The 22688-nt window shown below is 38.2% G+C and overlaps 3 protein-coding genes across 5 annotated transcripts in view; 2 read left to right on the top strand and 1 right to left on the bottom strand.

Annotated features, from left to right (window-relative positions):
* Nucleotides 1–8635, top strand: part of LOC142097673 (acyl-coenzyme A synthetase ACSM3, mitochondrial-like) — a 28644-nt gene extending 20009 nt beyond the window's left edge. For both annotated transcript variants that reach the window (XM_075179723.1, XM_075179724.1), the window contains exons 11-14: nucleotides 1322–1449; nucleotides 4666–4765; nucleotides 5680–5799; nucleotides 8192–8635. In XM_075179723.1, the coding sequence (XP_075035824.1) occupies nucleotides 1322–1449; nucleotides 4666–4765; nucleotides 5680–5799; nucleotides 8192–8278 (435 nt within the window). In that variant the 3' untranslated portion in view covers nucleotides 8279–8635. The remainder of the gene's footprint in view (nucleotides 1–1321; nucleotides 1450–4665; nucleotides 4766–5679; nucleotides 5800–8191) is intronic.
* Nucleotides 7250–18359, bottom strand: ERI2 (ERI1 exoribonuclease family member 2). Of its 2 annotated transcripts, XM_075179721.1 has the most exons (10): nucleotides 18266–18359; nucleotides 15465–15522; nucleotides 14967–15037; nucleotides 14805–14885; nucleotides 13886–14013; nucleotides 12522–12678; nucleotides 11941–12041; nucleotides 11613–11694; nucleotides 10920–11008; nucleotides 7250–10732 (listed from the first exon to the last, which is right to left on the bottom strand). In XM_075179721.1, the coding sequence occupies exons 2-10, from the start codon at nucleotides 15485–15487 to the stop codon at nucleotides 9392–9394; spliced, it is 2073 nt and encodes a 690-aa protein (XP_075035822.1). In that variant the 5' UTR covers nucleotides 15488–15522; nucleotides 18266–18359; the 3' UTR covers nucleotides 7250–9391. The 2 variants fall into 2 exon arrangements, with proteins under 2 accessions (XP_075035822.1, XP_075035823.1); XM_075179722.1 differs by lacking the exons at nucleotides 13886–14013; nucleotides 15465–15522; nucleotides 18266–18359.
* Nucleotides 18360–20315: 1956 nt separating this feature from the next.
* REXO5 (RNA exonuclease 5) overlaps nucleotides 20316–22688 on the top strand; it is a 21929-nt gene continuing 19556 nt past the window's right edge. The window contains exons 1-2 of the mRNA XM_075181332.1: nucleotides 20316–20839; nucleotides 21704–21822. Of these exons, the coding sequence (XP_075037433.1) occupies nucleotides 20711–20839; nucleotides 21704–21822 (248 nt within the window). The 5' untranslated portion in view covers nucleotides 20316–20710. The remainder of the gene's footprint in view (nucleotides 20840–21703; nucleotides 21823–22688) is intronic.

Here is a 22688-nt window from a genome sequence, read left to right as displayed (position 1 = left end):
AATATGCCCTAGTCTAAATATGATATGCTGCCCAGAGTAAACGCCCCACAGCGTACTTAGTCTTCTTCCTGTCAGGAGAGACAGGGAAAGGGAGCCAGCAGCAGACAGTGCACTCCGGTGACAGTGAGGAGTCCGTCTGAGGAGCCAATTCTGGCGTGAAATTCTCCCGCCTTTGGGCATACCAACAGTTGAGGGGGGTCTTGCACACTCCCCTCCCTGGATAGTTCTACATCTCTAGGGAAGATCCCTTTTACTCTGCCCGCTGAGATGTCCACCATCTGGCGCTCACAATCCATCGTGCAGTTTCTCTTATTACCTGCTCGTGATGCGATGCTCACAGGATCAGCCTGCTTCTCTAGTGGCCGAAAGAGACCCATGTCACTTCTCTGCATAAGGGGCGGACTTGGTATCTTCCAACATGGCTGCTCCACTGACAGATTGCCGGTGTTCTCTGACAAAGGCAGCGCTGGAATACTGTAAGCGACTGTCACTGTTGAACTACTTCACATAAGTTTCTTCTCTCTTTTTTTTAAGACAAAAAACGGAACAGTGTTCAATTCAAACTAACAGGAATAGTGTAAATAATTACACACTTTCTCTCCTATCCTAGATAACAGCTCTAATAAAACACTAAGCTAGCACCAAATACTGCAGAGCAGTATCTACTTAACTCCTTGGACACTTAAACAAAACAGAGGTCTATGGGGTTGCAGAGGGCAGGTTGCAGCAAGTTCAGTTGTTAACTATTTAAGTGCCAACTACATGCGCCCTCATACAACCCCATGGTAGCAGTGTCCCCTAAAGTGGATGAAGGAGAAATAGTAGGGTACCCTACTCATTTAAACCAATCAATTAACACAGTATAATAACCCCTGAAAAGGGTACATAATGGTTAAAAAGTCTACAATTTGGTACACTGTGGCAAGTTTTTTTTATTCTTATGAATGGCTGATATTACTGCACCAACATTTAACCATATTTGCATTTGCTACACATTTTTTTTGCATTTTCTATACACATTATGCAGCCTGCACTACAAACAATTCCCTAATCAGGCGTATAGCTTGTGGAACTAGGATTTACTAGTGACATTAGTGAGGCGTAATGGCACTTTAATGAAGTAGTCATTTGGACAAGGGAGTACTTTGTTCTTATTTTCAAGAAGTTATTTTTCACTAATCTTGCATAAAAATAAAATTATAGGTATTTCTTGAAAATATGAAGCTGTTTTTTTTTTGTTTATAAATGAATCCCAAGCCATCCTGTGTGTAATGTATAATCTAACTAAATCAGACTTTTGTATTAAATCCAAAATCAATAGGGTGACCCAGAGAAAACAGCCTCAACACGAAGAGGAAACTTTTACCTCACAGGAGACAGAGGCATAAAGGATGAAGATGGCTATTTCTGGTTTGTTGGAAGATCCGATGATGTCATCTTATCCTCGGGGTAAATGGTGTTTAAGTACAAAGCCATTTGTAGCAGAACATTATAACTTGACCGTGAGATATAATTATAGTCTCCATTACATAGTTGACTACTCTCCTGGAATGTCTGAGAGACTGCAGGAATATTGGAAAATCTACCAGGGAGGTAGACTAATCTCCCGCATGTCTGCTGTGCAACACCTACTACAACCAAATAACCCTCACTCTCATAAACTGTGGATTTTGTTCTAGGATTTCCTCTAGATAACAGACGTATTTAGCAATTTGAAGATCAGTACTACAAGACAATGGGCGCACAGGTTTAGTCATAACTTAATCACCTCCAGTGTTTCCTGAGGAGAACTCAACAGTGAGATTGCCCCCATACAGAATAGAGGTGTGTGTCTGTCTGTGTCATAGTTGCCTAGTCTCCCTGAATATTAAGAGACCTCCCGGGAATACTATGCTAACCTCTCGGATCCCCGCTGTGCTTCATGAACTGCTGGTTTGCATGTGTTGACACAATGTCCTGTGCGTGTTGGGGCTAACACAGGCACACAAGCTAGTATATGCATATATAGGCAAGAAGAATGAGAATTCTTGTGACTCAATGTGCCCAAACAATGAATCTATTAAAAGTAATTTTTCATTGTTCTTTTTTATATATATATTTTTCTTTAGAAAGCCAAAGTTATTTGTTAAGGTTTGATACAGAGATTTTTGATAGTTGTAATCTCGTTGATAGGGCCTGATAAATAGGCCTTACATTGAAAGAATGAGATAAAACTTTTTTTTTTTTTTTTTTTTATTTGGCATCTTTCTTTAGTGAGGAAAGAACAAACAAGTGTAACATCAATATATTCTGAAACAGATATGGAAAACACTCCTCAAATTTTTTCAGTATGGAAGAACAATAAAACAAAAAGTAAAAAAACAAATAAACAAAAGGGTAGAATGTGAAGGAAAGAGGATGAGGGAGGAAAGGGGGGAGATCTTAAGAACATCCCGATATCTCCAGTATAGTTAGAACATCTAGATGTAGCTCATCTGCCACCAAGGGAGTAGGTTCAGGTTGCCTAGATAAAACAAAGAGAGACTAGTCACGTACCATAAAGGAGCGGTAAGAAGGAGAGTCCTTAAACTTGAGCCATAGCAGCCACATTGCTGTAAATTCTGAGAATCGCACTTGGCTAGACATGGAAATATCATCCTTGGTCATATCTAAGGTCTATCCTGTTAAACTACTCCTTCAGGCTCGGGGGAACAGGAGACTTCCAGTGTTTTGGGATCACCACATTCACAGCATTGTTTAAGTGTCTAAGCAATGATTTTTTGTATTGGGAGATCAAAACATTTGGGAGGTTAAAAAACTAAAAGTCTGGGCCCTTCATAGCGTATTATCTAATGTTATGTCACAAGAGTGGTAGAGCAAAGCATTTCCACCAAATGCGTAGTGGAGATCCTGTTGCCGAACCACAACTCCAGATGGATCCCAAGAGACCTCAATGCATTTTACAAAATTGAGAGTCACCTGTACCAGCGAGAGATTCCTTTGAACTGCGTCTCTACTACAGAAAGACTAGAGGAGCTGGCCAGGGTAAATTGGAACATTTTAGTTCGGGTCTGGTCGTTTCTTGACCTTCCCAAATCCCGGGCCGAAGATCCGGCGTAAACCTAGCAAGGAGTTATATAGGTTGACAATAAGCAGGTTATAGATGTTAGTAAGCGTATATGTTTGGATTTATGGGAGATGCAGCACAGGTACTCACGGCTAGTCAGGCTCCTTCCCACCTCACCAGGATGGCCTTATCTTGTAGGCTTTTTTTTTTTTTGCTTTGCTCTATTTATTCTCCCCGTTATCACAAGGGATTGGGCCCTCACGCTTCTGCATGGAAGACCTTATTATTTATCATGCGTTGTGGCAGTAGTTTCCCTGCTCTGCTTGGTTATTGCCAGCATTGCCATAAACTATAAAATAAAAATAATCTTCCTTATAGCCCCGATACACTGTACAGCCACTGGTGGTCTGTTACCCATACAAACGTTGAAAGTTATTTACTGGCTGCGAAATAACAAGAATACAAAACAGTAGAAAACCAAACTGACCTAACATACATCGCATATCACATAGTGTGAATATTATAAATTAACAAATTGTCCAAGTGCATAATACCATATTACATTTTGTGTATTTAAAAGCAAAACAAATGACCAGTGCTTATACCACATATCAAATGTATGTATTTACATGACATAAACAAAAGAGAGCAGAGCTTACAAACATAAATGAGAGTAGTGTCATTATTAGTGCCATGGGTGCCCGCTGGTTTCAGTCATCCAAACTGACACTTCTCATTAAACCTAAAAACATAAGGGGAATCAATCCACCTACTCCAAATAATTTTAAATTGTAGTAGGGATTTTCTGGTAGTGTGTAGAAATCACTCGTGCCCTATTATTTCATAAGCCAACTTGATCCAATCTTGAATTTTTGGACTGACAGGAGACAATTACATGATAGCTATACAGACCTTGGCTATCATAAATAAATTTATCAAATACTACTCTGTCCCTCTATTGGTCATATTTTTTAATTTTAACGTAAAAATCCATGTGCCTGGGAAGTATAGTGGTGTTAGACCAGATTTTTATTTTTATTTTGGGACACTCCCAGAGGAGTAAGCCAAAAGCACTCAAACACATCTTCACATTGCGGGCATTTAGAACTCTGACCGTTACAGAATTTTGCTAATCTCTCCATTCTTTCAATTCTACAACAATGAATGCAAATATTAACATATATGTAATGAACCCTTTCACAAGTAACCCAATTCAAATAAACTGGAGCTATTTTCCAGCAAGATTACTTATCACCTGGGATGTTAGGTCACTATACACTTTAGAATCTCTGCTCCAGCACACGTGTTAAAACTGCCAAGGTGTCTAGCCGGACACTGATCAATGATCCCTAAATTCTTCCTGCAGTTTAATTCCTATTTATGATAGCCCATACTATCCATGATACCTAAAAGACTATTAAACTGCAATACTTAAACCTGTCATGACGTTACCGTTTATAGTTTAAATTATTATAGCAGTGTGGTTAAGGCTGCAGCAGTCAAGCAGACAATTGACCTGATGAACAGCCAGCTCATCTGTAAACAAAATAAAATATGTTAAATGTTAACTCTGGCTGCTTATAGAATACCTGAGTGAATTATTTCCCTGATGTCTTTAGATATCGCATTGGTCCGTTTGAAGTCGAGAGCGCTCTAATAGAACACCCGGCGGTGGCAGAATCTGCAGTGGTCAGCAGTCCAGACCCAATTAGAGGAGAGGTAACACAGTCATCTGCCTACAATATCAGTTTATTTCCAATTTGTAAAAACCTGTATATAGTTTCTTATCCAGAAAAACACTCCTAACCTAGCCTTAACTAGTAATTCTAGTTGCATGAGAAATAATATTAGACAGGTCATTTCATTAGAATGATCTCCAATGATCGAGCTACATTTGCAAATGTGTCAGTTTTGTGACAGTCTCTCTGACAGTGTAGCAGCAAATGTGTCATATTACACACATTATATGCAACAAATCATATCCATTCAAATACATGACACTTGCTTGGTTTCACATGCCATTTGCGGTCTTCAATTATGTTTGAGGCTCAACAATAAAGTCCAGGGGGCAAATGTTGCATGCAACATATTGTATTGGTATTCCAATGGGTTATAACAGTAACCACTTTATAGCCATCAGTACTCCATTTAGATCCTGATGCTCAGCAGGTCATAAAGTAGAGAAGACCGAACTTAATCATGGTTTCGACTTACTTAATTCTGTCATGGGGTACATTTAAAAAAACAAAAAGAGTAAAAGGTTGATGGAGAAACCTGTCTCCAGATTTGTGTTGTTCCAGCCTTACACCTATCTTTCAATAACTACTTGAAAATCTGGTCACTTGGAACTCAATATTTAATTGAGATTTGTTTCTTATAGCTTGTAACACTTGTTTATCTTACATTATAATATCTGTTATTACAGATCTTTGCTTAAATGCAGTTTTAACTTGTTACTAAGAACTAGGGTAATGTGAAGCCTTGTATAAGGTTGCCCATCACTGGTTTAGACGATGAATGCCAAACATTGGATTGGCTGTTGTAGGTTACAGTACATTTATGCACTGCTATTAATCGTATGCCATAGCAGACAATGTATTTCAGATTTTAGTAATGTGTTTAATATCATGTAGGTTGTGAAAGCTTTTGTCATCCTGTCTCCTGCATACCGTGCACCTGACCTAGAGAAACTTACAAAAGAACTGCAGGAACATGTGAAAAAAGTAACAGCCCCCTACAAGTACCCAAGAAAGGTATGCAACTTAACTACTGTGCATGGTTGTAATCATGTGCTCACATGTGTATGTGTGTGTGTGTGTGTATATATATATATATATATATATATATATATATATATATATATATATATATATATACACACACACACACACACACACACACACACACACACAAACAAGTTAACCCGTGCATGATACTGATGCATTCTAGTCAAATCAAGCTACTTAAGGTGTTAAAAAGGTTCTTGTCATGCATTTGGGGCTAGCCCAGGCCTCCTCAGGGGAAGAGCGTTACTTCCCGACGCAAGCGCCCTTTTTTAACGTGGTTTTGTCCACATGTCACCACCTCATCATTTTTCTCCATCACCTCATCCTTCATCGCCACATCCTTCATAAAGCTACTTAAGGTGTTAAAAACTCCCCACTGTCACCCCCAGCAACCACCAACCACTCCCAACTGTCACTTCTCCTTAAAGAAATATATAGGTCAGTGTATAACTCTGCCCAGCAGGTGGCGCTGCAGCTTGTTTTTTTTTTTTCACACACGCCACTAGGCATTTATATAGTAGATAATTTTACTTTTCATTTCTCTGGAAACAGAGGGCCTGATTCATGTTTGGATGTCCGTCAATTTGTGTATCGTATCTTGTGTGAAATTGCTCTGTGGATGCTTACAAACAGACCTTGTGCCACTGAACACCAGTGCATGTAACACCGTTAACATGACAGCCTATGACTTTAGAAGTGTGACGGTGGAAAGAAGGGCCAGACGTCGCCCATATACAGCAAGGGTGTTCAGACGTCCTGGATTTGTCGTAAGTGCACTTGTTTACACCCATATTATTTGGACCCACTATAGGGCTGGTGTAAATGGCGACTGATAGTGATGACTGTCACGGCCTAGTCTTTGATTTAAAAACTACACATATGCGGGCCACGGGCTCAACAGAAGGTGTATGCAAGTACGATAGGCTCTAAAAACACAAAATAAGTATATTATGCATTGTGAGCATCTTTATGTATCTAAAAAATTATATATATATATATATATATATATATATATACACACACACACAAACAAATGAGTATATGTTTGAGTTGTTTATTTTATATTTAATGTGTGCTGATGGGATATTTTATATTATATATGCATGTGTGTACACTGCAGTTTGTTCTGTTTATCTACATAGGGAGGGTAAGTATTGTTTAGCTAGTGCATCCTTACACCCAGATTCTAAAAGTAACGTATCATAAGATACTGTTCTAAATGAATACCATCTGAATTAAGTTTCACCCTTTATTTTAAAATGCAGGATCCATCAGGCACAGAATGTTCACTACATATAACCATTGGCTCATTTAGTCTGTTAAGAGTAAAATGACTTAAAAACCCACATTCATATTAATAGCCTTAGTAGGTGTAAGGGACGTATTTTAAATGAGTCAGGCATTCTGTGAAACAAAGTAGAAAAATATATTTTTATTTGTATACAATTGATAAAGGTTTCTAAAAAACATTTTATTTTTTGCATTTTCCTAGATTTATGAAGCGTACCCCCAGACTTCCATACACAGGAGGGGGAATACAATTAGCGGGATTTATACAGAAATCGCAGACGATTTTATCCTCTGAAAAATGAGCGGACATCTTATCGTAGTAAATATGCATAGCCACCATGTTCTGAGGAACATGGGGGCTAATTGAATTCCCCCCTTACAATAACATACTATATAAGTCCTTTCAATAAACACACACTAAATAATTTGCAGCAGTGATGTAGAAACAAAATATTTTAACAAAGTATAAGCATAATATTTGAGGCCCAGAGGTTCTGATTGCAGTTGGCTTTGTTCAGTATCCTTTACCCCAGGATTCTAAGACAAGGAGGTCACTTGTGACATTTCTACAATAGCAGGTATATCATTAGCTTTTTACATAGCGCTACTAATTCTGCAGCGCTGTACAGAGAACTCACTCACATCAGTCCAGAAGTAGGCAAACCGATGTGATAGCTGTTTTGGAACTACAGGTACCAGCATTCCTACCATTTAATGTCTGTTGAACTATTTGTAGTTTCAGCTGGAGTGTTACAGGTTGCCTAAGCTCGATATAAGAGCTGTTGCAGTATTATAACTTATATTGCAGGGATGTCATACCTGTCACACTCTCTCTAAATATAGCAGAATCATTGATAGGATTAATTTGTAGTTGACAAGACTGAGACCAGTTTTATTCTAGAGTTCTGTAAAAATCAGAATCAAATAGGAAAATGATGAAAATATACCTCACTTAATAAATGTGTTTTAGCTGTACTCCATGTTTACCTCTAATTCAATTCTTACACAAGTTCTTACTTGGATTTTAATTTGGATCAATTGCTTATTATTTCTTTGTGAATATTGACAGATCGAGTTTGTTCAACAACTGCCAAAAACAGTCAGTGGGAAAATTCGGAGGAATGAGCTGAGAAACAAAGAATGGGGAAAAGTATAGAGGCCAGTCATCCCACTCCACAACGCTACATAACCCGCGTTACCTTACCACTAGAGAAGTGTATGGTAATTTCCTTTCATATAAACCTGGATCCACAGGGGCCATTCTAGAGGACTTGTCATCTGCACAAAGTGGAGGAAGACCTTAAAGTCTGAACCAATTTCCATAAGATTTCAGCCTATCAAATTCTCTATGACCAATATTCACAAGACAACGATCCCAATTACATTGATTTACCGCTTTCTCACGAATCGTTATTTAACCCACAAAACTATCATATCCAGCATGTGTCTGCAAGGGCTGTGTTTTAAATCATCCAGTTATTCCATGAAACAAAGTAAAAAAAAAAAAAATTTTTTTTATTTGTATACAGTTAAAAGTTTCTAAAATACATTTTATTTTTGCATGTTACTGGATGTCTAAAAGCACAATTTCACGCACTATATTATAAAAGTCCTTTCAATAAAATTAGCATAAAAACACTAAAAACATAGCAGCCATGATGTGGAAACAAAGAATGTAAAAAGAAAGGTTCTGGTTGCCGCGGACTTTGTACGGTATCTTTTACTCAGAGGGATTTTAGGACTTCTGAGATCATTTGTGACATCTTTCTCGACAGCAGCAGGTATCTAAATAATTATAATAGAGGCCAGAGGTAGACAAGCGGACTGTATAACTCTTGTGGCACTACAGATACCAGCATGTCCTACAATCTTAACTGTTAGCTGTGAATGAACTTGTCATTTTACAACAGCTGCAGAGCCACAGGTTGCGAAGCCCAATATAAGAGCTGTGTCAGTGTTATAAATGATATTGAAGTGATGTCACAAGGGTCATTCTTTCCCATTGTAACAGTATAATTTATAACTGTCCCAAAAAAAATAAAAATAAATAAATAAAAAAGGTACCACTACTTAAGATGTTTTTTATATAAACAGAAATTAATGCTACCCATTGGTAATCTATAATGTAGCTGCTTAAAGGTAGACCAGGAACCTCTATGCCACATGGGTTATGCTAGTTTAAACATTATTCACATTACACAGCAAGTCACTGACATAACATGATTCTGATTGTCTAAGAAATTTAGCAGAGAAATTACACTATTTAAAACTATGTTCTCATTGACGGCCTTAGATTGATAAACGGTTTGTGAGAAGCAGAAGATCCCATAGAAAAATAACTTGTATTGGAGGAAGACGCCCCACTGGTGGACAGCAGGACTGAAGAGTTGGCAGACTTCTCCTTCAGAAGTGTATCCTCCCATTTGAAATATATACAACCTTTCCCGTTCTCATCATATCTCTTTCGTACGGAGCAGCCGTAGAAAACCCTGCCGTGGTTTGGGCCTGCATTAGACACAGTACACTTCTTGGCCCTTCTACCACATTTGCACATTGGGGCTGTAATAGGGCCCATCTTTGTTGCCCCAATGGTGCTGTTCAAGTTAACCGTAGAATTTAAAACTGTGCATGGGACCACACGAGAGCCACGAGTATACACAGGTAAAGAGTGGTTGCAGTCATCTTCATGTACGGTAAAGGGAAGTTTCTTTGGTGGGGAGTAAAAGCTTACACTAGAAAGTTTCCTCTTTGGAAAGTAATCCAATACTGTAGACATTTTTCTTGTCTGACCGTTAGCTGAGACATTCGTATTCGATTTGTTTCCCAAAGCACTGGGTAATTTAAAGGCCGAACCATTACACATCTGCTTCTTTGTATTAACATTATAAATTGTGGTGTCTGGACTTTTGTAAACAACAGATTTAGACTTGGGATCTGCAGGTTGATATCCAGCATTTTTCATCAGTGGACATCCATTACAGTTTTCCTGATCACTTTTAAACATTAATATACTGGTCAATGGTGAATCCACTGGTACCAGAACAGGTTCCTCCAGTTCAGTAGATCCAACACTTTGATTTTGGGAATCCTCTATAACAGCTGCTTCTTCCCAGTCAGCCAAAATAGACAAGTCCGAACTGGAGCCTAGATCCAGAGTAGACACATCATTCACAGACACAACAGTCGTAGAGAGTAAAACTTGACCGTGTGGGGAATGACCCATGGGTGTAGATGCAAATGCTCCAAATTGTTTTCCATTTTGTAGGGAGCCAACTGAATTTAGGATGGAAAACCTATATTTATTACCATAACCAAGTGTAGTAGAAAGTCCATTTATTAGAGTCTGTGGTTGCTGCCTTTGTACACCACCAGATGTTTCTTCTTGTTGCCCGACACCGTTCTTATTTTGGTTGTCAGGGGAATGAGGCTGCAGAGTTTTGTGATTACAGGTTATGTCTGAATGTGTAGTAGTTGGATCATTTTTTACATTTTGCTGGTCATCTTTATCCATAGTTATAGTTGAAGCCTGATTGATGTCACTTTGTCCGCATTTACGATCTTGTGCTGGCACTAACGTCTTGGCTCTTTCAGATGAAATTTTGGGGAGTACCTAGTTTTCACAAAGAAGACCCAGAACTTTTCAAAAACGGTCAGCATAACAATAAGTTTGGCACACGTTATCTTTAATTCTTGTGTCATGTGTTGTGCCTCCTGTGGATTAGTTGATTACCTACATTGTGCTACACATCATCATTAGTTGATTGGAGGAAAAAGGGAGACCTAAAAAACCAACTGACCTTATCTAAAGATTTAGTTATTTTCATTACACATCTATCACAGATCATTCTCCAAGCAAGCCTTGCTGTGTTCCGGGAATCATCCAGACCTGAAACAAAACACAATTCGTTCCATTTAATGAAATGGGCTAGATATTATACAAGTAAGATTCTTTTATATTAAAAAAAAAAAAAAAAAGTGGACCAAAGTATGTGTAGCACTTTAAAACCATTTAACATATGTATGATATGTTTTAACCCCCCTCCCCCCCCCCCCAAAAAAAAAACAAAACAGGTAAATAACAATTGACCAGTAAATATATCAACACTACACTTATTTGATACATAAATATCAGAAATAACTAATAATGACACTTGGCTAAATATGCACATCATGCTAACTGTCCCATCTTTTGGTAAGGTGATATCTTTGCAGGGTGGGGCTTTTGTTTTACACAAACACAGGGCAATGCTGAAGACTAAGACCAGAGACCAGAGACCAGAGACCGGCTTTCTGTTTCCAAGATAACAAATAGAGAAATTTACTCAAGGGGACATGGCAAGTGGTATACAGCAATCATAACTAGGATCTGCCATGTAAGCCTTTTCTCCTGCATCAACCAAAATGAGATGTGTATTTGGCTGTTATGATGAATTAAGAAGGAAATAATCCAACTGCCAAGCACCCACTTTAATATAGGTAACAAACCATACCAGAGTGTTCCCTTCCTGAGAATTCAATGCCAACATCTTGTAAAGCGCCATTCAATCCTTTTGGTTTACGATTGTAGAATAGCTGAAGCAAAACATTAGACATAAGATTTAGTTTGGTAGTGTCACACGTTCAGTTGTTAAAGCAAATTATTCACAGTCAATTTACCCCATCAATAATCCCCCATCCTCCCATTGTTACTTTCTCAGTTTCTATTGACAGATTGCAGAGCCCAGTACACAGCAGTTACAAGAATTCCTTTAAATGTGACCTGAGAGATGATAATACTGGTGAAGGTAAAGTAGGTGCCTTAGAGCTGACCCAGCGCACCTTGTATGTGAGCCGGAGATCAATCCAGCAGTTCAGAATGTCCGGTTTCCTCAGCTGTTTTCTTCTACATTCATACAGCAAACAAACCCCCAGATCCCAGTCTGAAAAAGCCAGTAACATTAATGAGACTTAACTATAGAAATACATAACCTTTAGGCACTACTACTTGAGGGGAAGTTTTTTTGAACACTATTTGTTCATTTACACTTTAATGATGGAAAATTTGGACATAACAACTGGGAGTTATTCTATACATAATACAAAAATAAATGATATGCAGTCCCTTATACACAGTTTTTAACTCTAAATATGTAGATAAATAGAATATAATTAAATCACTTCTCAGATGGTTACAGTATGTAAAGCTGCAATAATGAGACATTCAGGAGGTATCTCAGAATAGATTACTAGATTGAAAAGTATAATTGCACCAAAAACTACAAAGGTAGTTTTGGGTGGAGTTTGATGTAACACTTTATGGGTTGTCCAAGTCCCCAACCCCTCTTATATAACAGTTGAAAAACAAACAAACAAAACAAAAATCAATGTGAGAAAAAACAAACTAGTTATTAGTTCCCTACCTGACCAAGTGACAAACCCACACATCTTCTGCTCCGAGGAAGAAGGGGCTGGTAGGACACTTGGGAAAATGATGCTTTTTTCCTTTTGGAGCTTTTTAATCCAGCTGGAAAACTGGGATAAGCAAATCTTTAAAGGAACCCCATCATCCACTTGTTGCTATTATAAAAAACAAAACAGAATAGTTCTGGTAAACAACTTGCTTAACAATAAATATGCAGAAATCAATGTATTAACTAACCTCCAAAATATAAAAACAGAGCAAGTTAAGCAGTTGTACAACTTCAGGCTTAGTGTGTGTGATATTTACATATTGGTGGAAGCTGAAGTGCATACAGTGGTACGCCATGTCACCATTTCTCCTACTGCCTTCATTGTAAACTATCAAACTATCAAATTCCATTCACTTACATCCCCTTTACATTTTTCATACTGCCGCTTCTAAATGTCCACTTTGACTGCCGATTGATCAATTCTGGTTTAAATATGGATAATACAAACTCTAATCTCCAACCAACATGTTTCGGCTGCCTTTTTCAAGGTATATGAGTGTGAAGGACAGAGGACCCCTTTCCAGTATTTTAACATCCTGGAGAAACCTATGTGGCATTTGTATGACGGAATCCCGGGAAAACAACATCTGAAATCTGCTTATATGCTGCCCATATGATTCCTCTGTCTGGTAGGAGTACCTCTGTATACATTCATTTATTTTAATGTATATTTCATTAAAAGTGCGATTTTTAGAAAGTAATAAAGACGTTTTTTTGAGGAAAACAATATTATACTAGAATTCTTCATTTTTTCCTGTTTCTTTTGGGTATAATATGGAATATAACTGAGATAACACACTGCTGATGTAATCTATTGGAGAAATCTACATAAAGTAATCATTACTGAGGGAGAACCCAGATATTCTCTAGTAAGTGTGGGACCACAAGAGCACCACCTGTGAATTAGACACCCTTCACCTGCACATTGTACACGGCTGATAGTAAAAGGAAATAAACCTCCACTTCACAAGGATTCTCTCTGTTTGGACTTTTATATATTATCTGCACAGAATTGCTAGAATTTCTATACATTTTTTGCATGTTTTGTTTTTCCTTTTTATTTCTGGTGGAATCATGAATATATAAATGAAGATTTCAGTACACATTGCATTTATACATGACATGTTGAACTTGTAATATTTGTATTTGAATCAAGACGAGTGCTGAACCATTTCATATTCCATAAAACTGGATAACAGCAAGGGAGTGGCCCAAGTCAGAAAGAGGGCAAAGTTTGGGACTAAATCCAAGTGGAACTGGATGAACAAAATGTTCTTCAATCCTTGTATTAAACTAAAGTATAACAGAAATACCTGCTTTATTCCTGTAAGTTCTGTACAGAACTCAGAAAGAATCGGGTGCTCCTGCGGCTGTACGTAAGTTTGAAATTCTGACTCAATCACTCCATTGGCGGTGTTTAATAAAACTGCAGGAAATTCAACTACAAACAAGAAAATGCAGGTGTTACTGTATATATCACTCTGGAAAAGATGCTTGTTGCACGAAGGAGATGTTGAAAGTTAAACTACATGATAAAGTGGAGTTATGAGGGTTTGTATATAGTAAAATATTGTATAAATATCAGAAGAGTTTATAAACATATTTCATTTAATACATTTCCACTAACCTTCCAGACAACAAGTACCCCTCCTACTCCTTTGAATACAAAGCCAGTGACTGACATTAAAGCAAAATAAATGGGTAATTTTTAATTTGCATTTGACTGGGGTCAGAGCACCTTCTTGTTAGCAAACGTCATATCCTGCAAGTCCATGAGTTAAATTTGAAGTGGGTGGAGACAGAACAACAACTTGTAGCCAATCAGATCACCGGGCTGTACACAGCAGCAGAGATTTCAGGAAATGAGTGTGCAGATTGTGTGGGTGGCAGCGACCACATGTGACGGGGCAGTGATATGAGGAGGGTACTGGAGGCAAGCATGGAGCGTTGAGGAAGGAGCATGACAGTCTAACAGACAGAATAGTAGTGATATGAGGCTAGAGGTTCATATATCAAATTTGTTAATGAGACATGGAAACGTTCAGAGTCCATTTAAATGGACGTCAGTCAGATAATTTCGGCAATTAAACCAATTTCAGAAAAGTTCACGTAAAGAACAATAGGGCCACAAGAAAATACATAACAGGCCATTGATCTACGATTTTCCAGGTTTCGTTGCCATTCAGTGAAATAAGCTATGCAGCACTATGTGCACAGTGGTTAATTACTTACTGATTTCTTGTCCATAACATTTAGCATCTTTCCAGCATGTCGACTCAAAGTCAATGATAATCAAGTATTCAAAATATTGTTCTGTAAATGACAGAAAAGTCAGTCCTACGAGAAATCGTGTGACTCCTTCCAAATAGGATTTGTAAAAAAAGTGTCACTTACTACATTTGGGGCTGCCGGGGCCTTTAGCATTCAGAGACAATTTGGAGCTTCTCCTAATCAGTCCAAGCTGTCTGTGAAAATCAGAGAAAATAATCTATAATATACATTGTTCATTCCGCAATTATATCTCTTATATCGACACAAAGCTAGTCCTGTAAATATATACAACATCTATACATTTATTTTCAGATTTCACTAAATAGTTCTCCAATTTTTTTTATAATTTATTCAATTCATCCTCCTACAATTGACTCCTATAGAGGATGTCACGGTTTTATATTGGCATGGATTTGTACCATTTCAACCTTATGAATCCATATATTTAAATTGAATTTATTAAGTGCAGAGTGTGGGGTACAGGTATTGGGAATGTTGTTCTATTGATAGCTGGTCCTGGGGACTGCTGTCTTGGCAAAACCTTCTTTCCAAAAACATAAAACCTTTCATTGAATGAGGTTACTAAAAAACTAAAATAAAGAAAAGAACGTCACATCTTACTTTGCAAGCTGCTTTGTCGTCATTTTGAATTTCCATGCAAATTATCTGTTAAAAATACCTAAAAGGGAGAGAAAATGAGCTATTTAATATTTTATTAGGGGATCGTACATAGTTTGGTGGGTTATATTAGACACAAAATAATCAATATGTTTACAGGAAAAGATTAACAAAATGACACGTCTGCTAACGTCAAATAATTTCTCTTTAAGGGTTGCAATAATATTTATAAAGGATTGTAACTATCTGAATAAATAGTATTGATGTACCCATTAAACAGGTACGAAATGTAATTCCATAGTTTTATGCATTTATATAATCCTGGAACGCCTGGATTACTAATTATATCTTTCAACAATTTACAATAAGATGCACTTTATCCCACATGTAAATATTTAGTAAGACATAAGTGCTGTTTATGTAATCTTATTTCATTGCATCATTTGCATTGATACCGTATGAATGAGAGGCTAGAAAAGTGCCACCCAGTGAACACAACACAGAAACATAAAATATCAGCTTACCTTAATGGCAAATGAGTCCTAAAACTGTAATATTTTCAAACATGTTTTATACTAAAATATACTGTATGTTTCTGATTACAGAATGTATTTAACTAATCCTGACCACTAGAGTCCTGTTCTGCATAAGTCACATTTGTATTGCACGGAATACTTCTATGACTTCATATAAAGGGGGATCAATTCATTAGAATTAAGTAACATTTCTTACTTAATGATCACTTGTTGATGTACTTGTAAGCAGTCTAAACTCTAAGGGCTAGATTTACTAAGCTGCGGGTTTGAAAAAGTGGGGATGTTGCCTATAGCAACCAATCAGATTCTAGCTTTCATTTATTTAGTACCTTCTACAAAATGACAGCTAGAATCTGATTGGTTGCTATAGGCAACATCCCCACTTTTTCAAGCCCGCAGCTTAGTATATCTAGCCCTAAATGTTATTATTTCATTGTGCATATAGAAGAGCTTGCTTTTGTATCACAGGAAGTCAGGGGGTCACTGTGCTCTCCAGAGTCTGCTGCCGGACTTCTTCAACTCCAATTGTAAAAAGACAAATGAAAATAATAGTCACCAACTGAGTTGTTGGCATTCTCTCTCCGCTGCCCTCACCTATGCATACATTGTACATCCATTAGTGGTCCTCCTGGTATAGGCTGAGGCATCCTGCTCATGACTTCAAGTAGCTTTTTCAGTGCTCTCTCCAGAAAATTTTGCCAGCCAGGTGTCATTAAGAAGCAGCAGAGTGGGGGCAGTTGTAATACTTTGTAATAATATTGCAAAATGTTGGCGGTTATTGCCCACACCTGCCAGGACTGGTCAGACTGGTGGTCAGTGGTCTAAACACACACTGCTGGCTGTAATGCTCACATGGTGCATGTTCTAGTAAGATAAACAATGGTTGATTCTATTATAATATGACTGTTAGGCTCCAAGAGCCAGGTGGCAAGTAGAAACAGCTGGGTGGAGCACCCGGGAAATAGGTGCTGGGGAGAACACTGCTTCTATATTTCACCACTGTTCCATGGGAGGGGCTTTCCCACTGAATCACAAACAGACTGCTGATCAAGACCGAGCACACAGTTTTATCCATTTCTCCCCCATATCTAATCAAACACGATCAAATTAAATTTTTAATAAGTATGGCTTACCCACACAAATATATGTCAAATAAAATGGATGAAAATAAATCATAAAAAAAATAATAAAAAAAAAAAATGCTGAAACATCAACTTACATTACAAACAAATGAATCCTCCAAATATTCACTTATCTACAATTCAGCCTCTTACGTCATGTTAAGCAGTAAATTTCCCATTTTTTTTGTATGTTAACACTGATTTGCCCTCTCCCCTTCAACCATCTTACAATCTATTGGCGATGTAGGCAAGATAAAATTGATCGATGTACTTGAAAGCTGATTACATTTTTTTTATTAATCTTTAAGTTATGTAGGTATTGAACTCTATTGACTTTTTGTGTTGCTTCATTTCAGTAGTTTAAGATAATTACAATTACTTAAACCTACTATATATTTTTTAAACTATATATATATATATATATATATATATATACACACACACACACACACACTCCCCAAATACATCTGTTGATGCTCCCCAATAGCGCTAGCGCCTCAGGTGAGACCCTCAACAGATGTGTACTGTCTGGGTCACAAACAGTCACAGGAAGCATCCACCTAGTAAACAGATCCCCCCTCCACCCCATTTGAAAGTCATATGTTGCACAGAAAGTCCTCTGAGCAATTAGTTCATTGGTCCTTTTCTGAATAGCTCAATTCCTCCACATTGCTCTCCAGGATTAAGGGCTATATGCAAGCACTCATAGTGCTGAATGCTCACAAAAATGACATGAAAGTGGTGAGAGGAGACATGATACCACTCAATGCAGAAAATCCCTTTAAATGTGGACTCCATTACCAATTTGGCCATCGCAGTGTTCCTATCACCCCTGTGCCAGCCTGTCTTGGTTCTGTTACACTGTGACACTCACTCTGACCCCCTATCCTGTGTGTGCCTGCACACCGTCCTGGTAGCTGGCTCCAAGGAGCGCTCATTTCAGCAGCGTCTGCTTTATCACCCCCCAATGTTTGAGAAAGGAATAATCATCTGACCCACAGGAGAAAGCCTCTGCACATGTATTAGTTAATTTAAAGGTCTCTAAACAGTATCTGGGCCGCTGCTGGGGAACTAGAAGTCGCAGCATTCCAGGCCAGACATACTGGGACTGTTGGATAACAGAAGCGATATAATGGTGCTCACTCACCCACAATTGTTCCTAAACACAGAATCCTCTTACACCAGCGCTGACATTTTTTTATTTCAAATTCCCCGCTGTGACGTCACTTCCGGGTATTAGTACAGTTCGGTAATGGATTGGTAGAGTCTGTAACAGGGCATCCAGGCCGTGTAATCCATGCCGGCTGGGAGGATGGAGAGCACGTGTGTTTGTGATGTGGTCGCTGTCTAGATGCTGTTTTGTATCAGTATCCAGCTGCTTTTATTCCCCGGCTCTTATCGTGAGTGTTTTATACATAAAGCTTTTTCATTTGCAATTAAGAAAGTTCAATTAAAGGGTGATTCATTGTATCCTAGCTGTCACATGCAGAAAGCAATAAATAGAGTATTCCTGAGAACTGCAGCACAGTGGCAATGGGGATGTAACCCTAAACCAATCGGAATCTGACATTTTACTACAAAGGTGTAGAAAGTGAAAGAAAACATTTCACTTGTTGCTATGGATTACAAAACCTTTTTATTGCATGTTATTTTTCAGAAAATGACTGATACAAGGGTGGCGGGGTAGTTTACAATGCCTGTTTCTTTTGGGGAGGTTACTGCAAAATATACCAGACCTTTTCAAAATAACTCTTCGAAATATACCCAACTTGTGCCTCAAAGATTATTATATTATAATTAAGCATTGATGCAGATGCAGCATGTCACCTAGGACTGTACATATGAAGTTAAAGGTGAACAGACATGAAGTGGAAGTATGAAGTTGAAACAAACTGTATAGTAAACCCTGACACTGAGATCTTGCACATCATGAAGTCTATTATCCATCACCGTGGAAAGTATGGACACTAAGGGGTATATTTACTAAACTGCGGGTTTGAAAAAGTGGAGATGTTGCCTATAGCAACCAATCCGATTCTAGCTGTCATCATCATTTATTTATATAGCACCGCTGATTCCGCAGGGCTGTACAGAGAACTCATTCACATCAGTCCCTGCCCCATTGGGGCTTACAGTCTAAGTTCCCTAACATACACACAGACTAGGGTCAATTTTGATAGCAGCCAATTAACTTGCCAGTATATTTTTGGAGTGTGGGAGGAAACCAGAGCACCCGGAGGAAACCCACGCAAACACAGGGAGAACATACAAACTCCACACAGATAAGACCATGGTCGGGAATTGAACTCATGACCCCAGCGTTGTGAGGCAGATGTGCTAACCACTTAACCACCGTGCTGTCATTTTGTAGAATGTACTAAATAAATAACTAGAATCTGATTGGTTGCTATAGGCAACATCTCCACTTTTTCAAACCCGCAGCTTAGTAAATCTAGCCCTAAAGGTCAGATTCAGTTGTGAAAAAATTAGAGCAGTGTGTCTCCAGAACGTTCGCGAGATAGCTTGCGCTGATTATTTTTTCCCCAGAAATATCCCTCATTTTTGCTCGCGCCCCATAGAAGTGTGAGCAAATATGAAAAATATAAAAATGTATTTTTACTGTAAAAATGCGCAGCCGCGATGTCCTAACAAAATGGACCATAGTTTGTGTTTATGTTGTAGAGAATATAGACTGCAAGCTTCAATGGGACAGGGACTGATATGAATGATTAAAATACACTCTATAATGTGCTGCATAATAATCACATTAATATGAATAATTATTAACCAAGCATGATTAAATATTGGCAACATGATGACAGCAAAATTTCATCATCATCATCATTTATTTCATCACAATCATCATCATCATTTATTTATATAGCGCCACTGACTCCGCAGCGCTGAACAGAGAACTCACATCAGTCCCTGCCCCATTGGAGCTTACTACTTGGCACATTAGCCTGTATTGTTACATACAGTATTATACTATGTGGCGCCCCCTCCCGCTTATTTTGTTTTAGATTTTATCCAGTTCACCATCTGGCCTTGTGGGGATTTGGCAGCCACCTGAACATAGGACTATCGTTTATCTAAAGGGACTTTAATTTGTACTTATTTGTCTGCCCAGAGTTACGCGCTGTACTATCTATTGTATTTTGATATATATATATAAATTCCCTAACACACACACACACACACAGACTAGGGTCAATTTTAATAGCAGCCAATTAACCTACCAGTATGTTTTTGGAGTGTGGGAGAAAACCGGAGCACCGGGAGGAAACCCACGTAAACACGGGGAGAATATACAAACTCCACACAGATAAGACCATGGTCAGAAATTGAACTCGTGACCCCAGCGCTGTGAGGCAGAAGTGCTAACCACTTAGCCACCGTGCTACCCAAAAGTAGAAAAAAGTAGAATAATTAGCCAAATGGACAAGTACATAGAAGATGATGCTTGTCCATTCGTCCCATACACTGGGTCCATTACAATTGGTTAACACTACAGATATAAAGTATAATGATGGAAACGAATAAAAATAGTATATGCTTCTTTTCAGTTCTCTTTACACAGCTGTAGATTGAAATGAGTGAGGACAGGGCTCTGAATCAGTGTAAAAGACCACTCAATAATGAAGAAAAGGGAACACACTCCAAGAAGAGAAGAAAGGAGATTAAAATGAACTCTGTGAAAACCAATGAACATAAAATGAAGGTAACATTCCCATTACATGACATGCAGGGTAATGCTTACCTGTCTTATGAAACGCTGGGGACATTTTATTTGTGATCTTAAGCACTTTTATGGCAGCCTGAGCTTATCTCGCTCTGAGTGTTGCTGTGTATTTGTTGAAAAGAAGCAGCTCTGCTGTTTTTGTTCTGGCATAGAATGCGTTGTAATGTGCAGTACATTATTTTATAAATTATTTAATTACATGTTTTATAATATATTTGTCTGAAACAGCAGATCGCTTTAGATCATACTTGCCAACCCTATGTTGGCCAGGTCCGGGAGATCCTGGAGGGCAGGAGGGGTGTTATGGGTAGAGGGGGCGGGGCTTCACGGTTTGCGTCATTTTGGCCCGCCCCCTAGTGATGTAATACCTGTTTTGGGGCTTTTTACAGTGTAAAAAGACCCCAAACAAGCATTACATCACTGGGGGCGGGGCCAAAATGGCGCGAATCGTGAAGCCCCGCCCCCTCCGACCGTACATTCCGGCTCTAGTTTTATTGAAGTGGGCAGATGGGCCAGATGCGGGAGAATCGCCTGCTCTCCCGGGAGTCTGTGAGACCGACCCGAACTTCGGGAGTCTCCCGTACATTCCGGGAGAGTTGGCAAGTATGCTTTAGATATGACAAAAATCACAGTGTACAAATAAATGATCAAGTATTTGTGTGCTACATGAAAAAAACAGACAGCTTACTCAAAATTTTGCTTAACTTTCCTTAATGAATCAGGCCCTATGTCAGTAAGTATTCTGAGAAATTATTGTAGGAAAGGTAAAGATATTGTTTGGACATATATACTCTTGTGCTGCTTATAGTGTGCATGTTGTAGGTTAATGTGTTTCATTTACAGAAAGTCCCCAGATTGTCGCCTGCGTTATTTTGTAACAACTGTGAAGTTCACCATGGACACTTGCACCAACTCCTGAAGTATGCCGTGCTTGGAAATGAGGGCAGTGTTGCACAGGCAAGGTACAGCGATTTATTGTTTTCAGATCCCTGAGGTTAAATGGGAGAGATCACCTAAAATAATTTAGAGTTTTAAACCCTGTCTGTTACTAGCAGTATCACAAGGGCCACAGGGCTGATATAGAGCAAGATATCCTCAAGATCTTCCCATTATGCAGATTCCCTTTATTACACACAGATACTAAGTAGAGATCACATGGGTGAGTCTGTTTAGTAGTAAGAGCCAACTAGGGCTTTTTCTGGAAGACTTCAATCCAATGTCCAAGTGAGCGTATCGTTACCAAGTACTGTTTTTTTAGTAATAAATGTGTGTAGTTTTATTGTGTTATGCAGCTGGGCCCCTATCCTTGCATTTTCTCTATTATCCTGTTATCTATTTATTAGTCACTTTTCTAGAAAATTGCTTTATATTTGATGTGTATTAATTTGTGAAAACATAAAAATACATAAAATATAATATGCAAATAACAAGAAAATGACAATCACTATGATGCACAGCACACTGTTAAATATATACTGTGTATAAATATATATATATATGTGTGTGTGGTCAAAGTGGAAATTTAGAAGTGGCAGTATGAAAAATGTAATAGGAATATAAGTGACTGGAGTTTGATAGTTTTACAATGAAGGCAGAAGGAGATGTGGCAGAATGGCATACCACCGTATACACCCCAGTTAGACCAATGTAGATAGATAGCTATAGATATATATTTATTTTGTATCTAACCAGATTTTGGTGAACTGGAGTATTGAGTATCCACAACATGTTGTTGTTTAAAAGCACAAAATATATAAACATGACAGCATTTGTAAAACAACAATAGGAAATGTTAAATCATGGATTGTTACTCTATGTATAATGTTGA

Source organism: Mixophyes fleayi, chromosome 7 (genome assembly GCF_038048845.1).
Source record: "Mixophyes fleayi isolate aMixFle1 chromosome 7, aMixFle1.hap1, whole genome shotgun sequence".
Lineage (NCBI taxonomy): Eukaryota > Metazoa > Chordata > Amphibia > Anura > Limnodynastidae > Mixophyes > Mixophyes fleayi.
Note: the sequence above shows the minus strand (reverse complement) of the source record. Positions and strands in the feature narration are given on the sequence as shown.

Coding starts and splice junctions, on each gene's coding strand:
- ERI2 (XM_075179721.1), bottom strand. CDS start 15,487: ATGACGACAAAGCAGCTTGCAAA. Junction 14,014..14,804: donor ATGTTATGGACAAGAAATCA/GTAAGTAATTAA, acceptor TCTTGTTTGTAG/TTGAATTTCCTGCAGTTTTA. Junction 10,733..10,919: donor TAACTAAATCTTTAGATAAG/GTCAGTTGGTTT, acceptor TGTGAAAACTAG/GTACTCCCCAAAATTTCATC.